The 10,092-nt window shown below is 45.4% G+C and overlaps 2 protein-coding genes across 3 annotated transcripts in view; one reads left to right on the top strand and one right to left on the bottom strand.

Moving 5' to 3' along the window:
- LOC104135149 (lactosylceramide 4-alpha-galactosyltransferase) overlaps window positions 1-3,395 on the top strand; it is a 35,793-nt gene extending 32,398 nt beyond the window's left edge. Inside the window, exons 2-3 of one of the 2 annotated variants that reach the window (XM_009648764.2) lie at window positions 41-148; window positions 1,170-3,383. In XM_009648764.2, the coding sequence (XP_009647059.1) occupies window positions 1,224-2,306 (1,083 nt within the window). In that variant the 5' untranslated portion in view covers window positions 41-148; window positions 1,170-1,223 and the 3' untranslated portion in view covers window positions 2,307-3,383. Of the gene's footprint in view, window positions 1-40; window positions 149-1,169 lie in introns of both variants that reach the window. The other variant, XM_035888499.1, reaches the window with a different exon arrangement.
- A 536-nt stretch (window positions 3,396-3,931) lies between these two features.
- Window positions 3,932-9,734, bottom strand: LOC104135148 (poly(U)-specific endoribonuclease-A; the record flags this gene model as incomplete). The annotated part of the gene is made up of 6 exons (XM_009648762.2): window positions 3,932-4,214; window positions 4,636-4,789; window positions 5,378-5,490; window positions 5,601-5,722; window positions 6,920-7,031; window positions 9,576-9,734. Coding segments are annotated over 6 exons (918 nt in total), but the record flags the coding sequence as incomplete, so codon positions are not given.
- Window positions 9,735-10,092: the final 358 nt, after the last annotated feature.

The raw sequence follows: 10,092 nt of genomic DNA, 5'->3' as shown, positions 1-10,092 counted from the left end.
ATGTGTTGAGACTCCACCTTTCACTTTTCACAAGAAGGAGGTGCCAGACCATAGAGGTTCTCTCATAGGGGCTCTCAGAGACACTAAGCTCTTCAAAATCTTGTCCAGCGGAGCAGTGACTTCTGGGGTGTCCTGAAAGCAGGGACAGGTGAGTAGTATTTGCAGTTTCTGTGAGTGGGACTTGCAGTTTCAGAGGAAAGCAGAGAGACCGATTTCCTGTGTTTGTTACGTGAAATAAATGGACTGGCTAATGCAGTGTCTAAAATGTCCTCTTATCCGCTACAAAAGCAGAAACGTATTTCTAAAAATATAGAAGTGTGATTGTAGTAGAAGTTCCTCCTCTTACTAAAAATATGCATGTAATCTTGAAGCTTGCTCACTTTTAGATCAGAGCTGCGCTTCCCTGCCTTCTCCACAGCGAAGGCTCTGTCCGCTCAAGCCTGTGTTTGCTTTCTCTTCTACAGCTAACCAAGCTAAAAAATTATTTACAGGGTTCAACTGGCTGTGGTGTCGAGGGAGGGGGAAATAAGTAGGTAAAAAGTAGAGTGGCATTTTTTTGCTGCCTGTAACACCCACAGCACATGCTGGCATTTCTCTGCAAGCGAAAAAAATGTTCTGGGAATCCAGAGCTGCTGATTTGTGATTCGGCTGATCTCCACTGTCCCCCAAGCTCCCGTGCCTACTGGAGAGCGGTGGCTCCGTGCTGTTGCAGTTGGAAACCTCTCAGTGAGGCTGACAAGTCATTTTCTGGCTTTATGGAGAGTTCAATATGTGACTGAGTTGCAGTAACCAAGCGTGAATAAGAAATGGCATTGGGCCAGCTGGGTTCTCTGTCCTGTTCCCTGGCCGCTTGGTTACAGCTTAAAGCTTTTGCTGCTTCCTGAAGCTCTCTGTTCTGCAACATGGGGGTTTGGAGATGGAGCAGAGGGAGGCAGGGGAAATGCCACAATCCTCCTGGCTGCTTCCCCCTCCGTTGTGCATTGACCCGAAGGCCCTGTTGACAATACAGAGAAGCCAGGAGCCTGTTTCAGAAGTGACCAAAAGGCATCATTTAAGCATGCTGCCCTGAGGTGAAGGAAGGAGAGTTCTCTTCTGCCGTGGCGCTGTCCCAAGGCTCACGGTCTGCTGCCTTGCCCATGAGTGTCTTTTTCTTCTTTTCTCCCCTTCAGATCTCGACGGTTGTCTTGGGAGAGCAGGCTCCGACTGGAGCAAGACTGCCTAGGATGTCCAACTGCCTGCCAAAACTGAGCACAGTGCTGCCGAGCCACAGGCTCGGGGTTGTGTTTATCCTCACCATTTCATTTGTGTTCTTTGCCTCTGTTGTGTTCTACTGGAGAACTGGGAATGATGCTGAGGCCCAACTGTACAGCTTCCATACACAAAGCAAATGTGCTGAGTTCTTGCCTTACCTTCCCCATCCTACTGCTGGTGGGCCCCCTCCTTCCCCGGGGGATGTGTTTTTTGTGGAGACCTCGGAGAAAACTGACCCAAGCTACCTGTTCACGTGCTCTGTGGAGTCAGCGGCCCGGACGCACCCTGGGACAAGGGTTGTGGTGCTCATGAAAGGCCTGGCAAATGGGAATGCCTCATTACCCAACCACTGGGCATTCTCGCTGCTGAGCTGCTTCCCCAATGTGGAATTCCGTCACCTGGACTTGCCGGAGCTTTTCTCAGGGACGCCTCTGGCAAAGTGGTACTTGCAGTCCGAGCACCAGAAGGAAGAGCATTTCTTAGCCGTCCTGTCTGATGCCTGCAGAATCACCATCATGTGGAAATTTGGTGGCATCTACCTGGACACAGACTTCATTGTGCTTAGGAACTTGAAGAACCTCACCAATGCCCTGGGTATCCAGTCTCAGGATGTACTGAATGGGGCCTTTCTGTCCTTCAAACCCAAGCATGAGTTCATGGAACTTTGCATGAAGGACTTTGTGGAGAACTACAACGGCCAGATCTGGGGCCACCAGGGCCCAGAGCTCCTAACGCGTGTCTTCAAGAAGTGGTGCCCCATCAGTTATATCCAGAACAACATGAGCTGCAAAGGGGTGCGTGCTCTTTCCCCAGAAGTCCTTTATCCGATTTTCTGGGGGGACTGGAAGAAGTTATTTGATACGGTCAACTCCTCAGAGCTTCACAGGCTCCTTAAGAACACCTACGCGGTGCATGTGTGGAACAAACTGAGCCACGGGACACGGCTAGAGATCACATCGCAGGCTTTTCTGGCCCAGCTGTATTCTCAGTTCTGCCCTGCCACGTCTACAAAGATGAAGAGGGACTCTGAAGGGCAGTCGAGGCCTGTAATGTGACCCGTGGGCCCTTGGCTGCAGGGACGTTCCCCAACGTGAAGGAAACAGAGTGCCTTTCACCTTCCGCAGAGTTGGCTTCTAGCCCACGGAGCCAGTATTCTGTGCGACAAGGCAGTCGTTTTGTACCATTTCCGATATCTGCCTCAGATCCCACGTGCTTCAAGTATACACCAGGACCTGAGTTTTGGACTCTCTTGTTGTTCTTCAGTAGCCCTTGATGCTGCAGGGAAGGGTGAACTTTTTCATGGGTGCCTATCAGTTGCTGCCTATTGCTGTTCTCTCAATTGTATCAGGCCTGAAACGCCTCTCGTGTCATTTCAACAGGCGTAGGAACCCTTGGCTTGCTCTCTGTAACGCTTCTGAGTATGTCAATAAATGCCGGACAGTGCTGTAGGGCATGGTTTGGAGGAGCTTAGGACCAAACTCCCTGGGTGGTAAAGATTCTAACGGCTGGTGAAGTTTTGGGAGAGACTGTGAGTATATGAAACTCACTTTAAGAAATGGAAAAGATTTTAAATCCCTGTTCGGCTCAGTGCAAAGTTTTTTCTTGTTTTCCATTTTATTTTAAATGATATTTTTTACTGTTTTACATTCCACAGCAATAGGCTGACTTTTGTGTTGGTTTTCCTGAAAACCAATACCCCAAAGCAATTCCTTTATCACTGTGAGTAAAATCTTTGCTTTTTTGGAGAAATTCTTGTGGCATGTGAGTAGCTAACCCGTGCTTGTCACGTTCTCAGAGGGTCTCAGTGTCTGCCTGTTTCTGCATTGCTATGAGAAGAAAAAGCATTACCTTCCTTTCCTTGGAGCACTGAACACCTTTTGGAAGAACAGGGGCAGACACGTCCACATCAGCAGAAGGACCAGTGACCAGGTCCAGGGCTAGGACCAGTGTCCCCAGTGATATCTTATTATTGTCACTGGGGATCTAGTCAATGGAGTATGCGTTTGCCTAAGCCTAATGCAGATTACACACGCAGATAAGTGACTGCAGGCATCGCTGCCTGTAATGGGAAGACCGGTGCCTGTACCATGGACTGTTAGTTACTTAGTTCAGTTAGGTGAGATGAAGCCTGCTGGGGCTTCTAGAAAACCTGGGGAAAGCTGATGCAACCTGCTGTTGATCTGATGACCTTTCTCACATCTGAATGTTTGCTGTGGTTCTAGGGCACTGCATTTATAAGAATGCATTTGAAATTAACCTCTTTTGCAATGAGGAGAGGAGAAAAAACCATACTTATGTTGTGCTGCTGCCAAATCTATGTTCCTGTCTTGAAGGCAAAACATAAGCAATGTGGGTATTATTGCTCTTTCACATATGCCCTAGCTAACAAATAAGAGAAATATGTGTATAAATTTTAATATAGCCTTTTCCTGAATTCCAATATCTGCTGAAAATTACGGTGTTGTCATGCATGAAGGAACGCTGATGTAAGTTTGATTCAGCCTTTAACAGGAGTAGCAGTATGTTTCAGGGTTTGTCAGACACTGAGCCATGGCACGCTATTGCTTAAACACTCCATTGCAGACCGAAAGTAAGTAATCAATTTTTACTCAAAATGAGTTATATAAAACCACACATGAACTTACAGTGCCGTGTGGTCCCATCCTCCCTCCCCCAAAAAGAATGTTGCCTTATCACTCTAAGTACTAGTCTTCACTACTGGTGCTGAGGAGTACTGGATATGCTGTTCCAATGTGGTGCCCATGGCGGCAAACAACCATCTGTAGCTCATATTCCTCTATCTTCACTGTTTCACGTGTGACTCTTTCTTCAGCCAGCAGGAAAATGATGGTGTAAAGGGCAAATTCGAACTCCGGGCTGACACCAATAAAGATGCTTCCAATTGGCTTGACTGAGCCCTTCCAGCTGAACTGGATGCTCAAAACTTGGTCATCTTGGTCAGGCTGAAAGCATAAACAAAAGAACAGAATAATCTCCAACACAGCTGTGACCAAACAGATACAGTTTCTGACTCCAGATTTTTAAGGCCATTCCAGAATTCAGTCATCCTTGCTATACCAGGGTGCTGTAAGTCGAGCACAGCCTTTTCCCTGTCCCTTGGAGTGTACATGATCATTTATGTCACTTAAGCTTCGGCAGCGTTGCGATTCTGTAAACACCAGCACTATTTTTTAAAACAGTTTTTGCAAAAAATGAAGCTGGACTTGAGGGTGTGCTGGTATTTCTTCTGCTTATATAAACCTGGGCAAATGAGGTTCAAAGCAGTGGGGCCTATGATTGCCTCATTGTGCCTTGATTCATTACCACAGCTTTTATCTCTGGGTCCATTTGTCTTATTTGCAAAGGCACCCTGCTTGTTCTTACCCTGGTTTTGTTCTTCCGAGCAACATATCCCTTGTAGTCAATTTGGTTGAGCTTTTCCTGAAGGTAAAATTGCACCCAGTTGTGCAAACCTAGGATCTGTTTACCACGCCTTGTTTCTCCAACAAAAACATGTTCAAAGCCGCAAGAATCAGGTCTGTAATAAACCAAAGAATAAGATATAGGTCTTTTATGTGTTTAAATAGTTCAAATTGGCAGAGGTAAAAGGCAAGAAGATGCACAAGCTTCCTTAGGTTGATTTGTGAGCAGTTGTTTTATTTGTCTGGATTTGCTGAGTTTTCTTTCTTACTTTGCCCAAAACTTGCAATGAAATCTAGCCACTAAGTTTAAATTTGTATTTGATGGTGAACCTTGCTAGGAAACGCCACAGATGCATCCATGCTGCTTACCTGGGTTTTAGCAAGACTTCTGATACTGTCTCCCATAACAGCCTCACTGATGAAATACAGATCAGAAAAGTGGATGATGCAGTGGGCTGAGAAGTGGATGAATGTCTGCGGTTGAAGGCCTGTGGTCAGGGACATAAAGTGCAGCTGGAGGCAATTCACTAGTGGTGTACCCCAAGGGTACCTATTAGTATTTGATCAGTAAGTCTTTTAACATGATTTAGGCCATATGCTGAAGCTGTCTTCCAGTTCAGTGTGTAACAGGTGGCACTTGGGCTTATATTTACCTGAGTCAGAAGTGTGTAGAGATTACCAGGGGCCATATCCATCAAACATACCTGTCTCCTTCTTTCCTGGCATAGAGCTGGAACCAGATGTCATAGAGCTGATGTTTGAAATCGGCAAGTTTTGGCTTTGCTAGGTTTTTTTTAAGCAGATATTCATGAGCTAGCTGAAGGATAGAAAACCAAGGTATATGTATATATACACACACATATATATATATACAGAGTTTACTTTTTCATTCAGTGTTTTAGTGACTGAAAAAGATCTGTTACTCACTTTCATGACTTCTGTCGCTAAGATAGCATCAAGAAAACAATTGTTTTCAGCTATTTCTCCTGGAGTCACTACTTCTGCTACACCGGTTGATCTCTCATAGTTGTCCAATAAGGAAATAAAAGCTGCAGAAAAAGAGCAACTTTCAGCACGCTCATCCTGATGAACAGGCCATATGCCTAATCATACCTGTGATCCAGTCATTAGAGACTGCCATCATAAACCGATACCATATAATATGCCTTGACAGCCCTTAGAGAAAGACATTTCTTTGTATGTCAAATTTCATTCTCAGGTATACTGTTGGGTGTAGGTCTAGAGCTGACTCAAGGCCAGACCACTGCTGTACTTTTTACTTCAGTTTGCTACTGAGCTTCCTTACGGAGCCAAGTGCTGAAGCAGTGATGACCTTCTACCAAAACAAATCATATCTGACCACCAAAACTACAGACATAGGCTTATGAACGTGAGCTATGCTGGCAGAAGACTTTATGAGCATTACTTCAGTACAGGCATAAACCTGCATGAGATGGCTTGAGCTTGAGCATGTGGCCACCGAGTGGATGGGTTCATTTTCTCCTTTTGCCCCCTGCTCCCTCCCGTTACTTCATCTACTCGTGCTCTGACACTCAGTGGGCTCTGGGGTCTGATTCAGCACACCAAGCTGGTAGAAAAATATTTGAGGTCAAAAACCTAAGTCATTTCCTGCCGGGTTAGTGAGCTGAAGGGACTCAGTGGAGGGTTCAGCAAGTACCAGAGCTCTCCTCACTAGACACAGGATTGCGTGGCTCAGAGAGGAGTGTGGGGGGGAATGGAGGAAAACGGTGCTCCCCATGATGCTGGCTGTTCAATCAGCTTAATGTAATGCTATCCAGGGATAAGAAAAATCATGGAAGGAAACATACGTTTCTGGACGTGCTGGAAGTATAGCCCCCAATAGAAATGCAAGAAGTAGCTCTTGACTGAGTGCTATCTGAAAGGGCTAGACACTGTGAGCAAAGGAAGAAAGATGACTTTGGCATATTTTTCAATACATGGAATAACATCAAACAATGACAAGAGTCTCATCCATTTCACTTTGTAGTGGAAGAACCACAGAGAAATTAAGATTTTGGCTAAGGCACAAAAGGATGTTCTTCCTGAGGCCGAGGCTACAGGTAACCTCCATGCAAATGTTGTGGAAACTACCTTCAAATGACACATGGCCTGATGATCCTCACCACCATCCATATTATATATCATGTTATATTTTAGGCAAACACATAAAACCCAACATGGATTCTTCATGTCATTCCCACCATTAACAAAAGAACAGGTCTCACTTGCAAAAGTTTTTATGCTCTTCAGGCGTTCTTCATTTACGTTGTGAAACAGATGTCTGGCTGCGCTGTCCTGGACAGCACTGTCACCTTGCTGTGTGGCACCTGCTTTGCCCTAGGAGAAACAGCAGAGTAAAACAATGAAAGAAGATGTCCTTAGAGGAGACAGTGCCCGCTGTTATAATAATCAAATCCCATAATGCTATCAGGATTCTTTGTTAGGAATGGTCTTCCTGTGAAACAAGAGAAGACGTTACAGAAGAACTGACAGCATAAAGAAAAGACATAATCTCTGACACTTTAAGGGCCTGAAATTTCTCTGTTGAGTCATTTGCAGAGATGGTTGTGATGACCCATGTGATAGCTCAGTTTGATCAAGCAACCAGCTGTGCTACTATGCTGTATAGATCACAAATAATAAAGAGAGGTAATGTAGAGGCAATGCTCCCTCCCGCCATGAATATATAAGAAGGAGATTTGTGCACCTTCCTTCTCTGTTCATTTGTAACCCACAGACCCACTGCATATATTTTATGAGGCCATGCAGGGCAGCAGAGTTGTTTCTCTCCTGTGTCCCTACTCCCCAAGCTAGCCAGTCTAATTCTCCTCTCCTCCGTGATAACGTTTAAGCAATCCACCTCCTGAATAAGCCCCCTCAGGCCCAGCCTTTGTTTTCTCTTTCTGACTTCATGACTGCAGCCCCAGCCATCACTCCAGTGCCAGGGAGATGCCAAAGTAGTTCTGTGCAGCTCCACCAGGTTTGGACTCGTGCATCCTCATGCTCTGAAGTTTCCAAAGACTTCTGGTTGGCCACGTTTAAGGGCATTTTAATCAATGTTACCAATAAGCACATCTAAAACAGAAAGGAGGCTTTCCTGACAATTCTCAAATTTCTGTTCCAAAAAGGGCATTCTCAAGGAAAGGGGGGGTCTGACTGACATGGAGTTAACTTTCCCCATAGCAGCCCTCATAGTGCTGTGCTTTGTATCAGTACCTGGAAAGGTGTTGATAACACTCCCGTGTTTTGGCTACTGCTGAGCAGTGCTGGCACAGCATCAAGGCTGTCTCACCAACATTTCCCCCTCCCCGTCACCAGTAGGCTGGGAGTGGGCAAGATCTTGGGAGGGAACGTAGCCAGGGCACCTGACCCAAACTGACCAAAGGGATATTTCTTCCATACCACATGATGTCTGCTCAGCAGTAAAAGCTAAGAGAAAGAAGGAGGAAGGGGGAGGGCATTCATTATTTATGACGTTTGTCTTCCGGAGCAACCGCTGCTTCCCGGGAAGTGGCTGGCCATCACCTGCTGATGGGAAGTAGAGAATAAAATCCTTGTTTTCCTTTTGCTTCCACGTGCAGCCTTCACTTTTGCTTTTATTAAACTGCCTTTATCTTGACCCACGGGGGCTTTTTTTTCATCTCATTTTCTCCCCGCCCTGTCCTGCTGAGGAGGGGAGTGATAGAGCGGCTTGGTGGCACCTGGCATCCAGCCAAGGTCAACCCACTGCGGATGAGTAGCAGTTTGTTAACAGGGGCAAGGGGGAACTAGAGCCTTGTTCTGAGAAATGGAGAAACCATATGGGAGAAGGTTTCCCCAGACACATTTTGGCATGAGGTAGGTACCCCTTTTTCAAGTTTATCAGTAACAGAAAATTGTATCTATCTTACAATATGAAACAATGTTGAAATAAAGTGTTTGAGTGCTTGTGTGAGTGAGTACAAAATTGGATACTGAATATTCAGTGGCCCGCTGCAATCTGTGGCCAAAACACACGGTCATGTTTGCACTACACTGAGCTGGCAAGGAGTGAAATGGCTGCTCATCAAATGTGATACCCACTCCTCCCTCACAGTTCCTGGGACTGGTAGCAACATCTCTGAAACCCTCCTCACCCACACCTCTGCTACTCCACACTCTCCAGGAAAGACCCAGGAATCTCTCAGATTCCTCCCTTATTTCCCCAGGAATGACTTGGCATCTCTCTCCCCTTCTCCCTCATTTGCAAGTCACCAAGACTATACACACAAGCAGTCATACACACACAGAAACATGCAGGGTGGAGAGGACCTCAGGACATCTCTAGTCCTGCTCAAAGTATGGTCCATACTGAATTCAGACCATATTGCTCAGGGTGTCATCTTGTTGGGTCTTGAAAACCTCCAGACATGGATATTTCACAGCTTCTCTGGTTATCTTATTCTGGTTGCATTTGTCCTTGTTGAATTTCAAGATGTTCTTTCCTTAGCCCATTCCTCCAGCCTGCCTAGGTCCAGCTGAAGAGAAGCCCTGCAGTTGAGCATACCAACTTCATCACCACAGGTTGCTGTCATCTGCAAAATTGGAAGGGTTATACTCCATCTCCTCCTCCAGGCCACTGATAAAGATCTTAAATGTTATAGGACCCAAGACAGATACCTAAGAGACTCTACTTGTAACGAATGTCCAGGTAGTGTGGACCATTAATGTGTTCTCTGTACTGTTCCCTCTTCTACGTGATTCCCTCTCCTACATGATTCTTTGTCATTAGGAAGTCCTGCCTATGCCATTAGTGGAAATGATGAAGCATAAGCAACTGTTTGAGCAAAAGGCAGTTCTGCAGACACCTTTTCCTACAGTACCATACTGCCCTTAATCCTCATGTACTTAGGAATTGGTTACCTGCAAATCAATTGTGTAGTCTTTCCCAGGCATAAGGCGGTTAACATCCATGTCCCACATCTTGTTGAAAAGTTTAGAAAGTTCATGATTTAAGGCCTTCCTGTCAAGAAATCCAGAGAAATGCACATTAAAAAATACACATGCTGTTATTTCTTCAAGTCACTTCTAGAGTCTTGTAATGTCACTCTCTGTTCTGGATATTAGCTTGTTCATCAGGAGAGCTTTCTCTTCTCCCCACACCTTCCTGTCAGTGCTGCTCTAAAAACCACAGAGCTTACAGCTCATGTTCATATCTGAAGAATGGAGGTAACCTGTAAGGAAACTTGAACCTTCCTTAAGGTTATTTTAAAGTATATTTTAACAAAGTTCTTGTTAATGAGCCTTCATGCAGTTTTCCATGCACTGAAATAAAAATGAAGATGGTGGTGTTTCATTCAGGAGGATTTGGTGTACAAACCAGAGGCAAGCATGAAATTGTTATCAACGTGCAGCAACACTACACAACAAAAAAGGAAGC

This window comes from Egretta garzetta, unplaced genomic scaffold (assembly GCF_000687185.1).
Source record: "Egretta garzetta isolate BGI_Z169 unplaced genomic scaffold, ASM68718v1 scaffold81, whole genome shotgun sequence".
Classification (NCBI taxonomy): domain Eukaryota; kingdom Metazoa; phylum Chordata; class Aves; order Pelecaniformes; family Ardeidae; genus Egretta; species Egretta garzetta.
The sequence above is the reverse complement of the archived record's forward strand: the minus strand, read 5'-3'. Positions and strand labels throughout refer to the sequence as shown.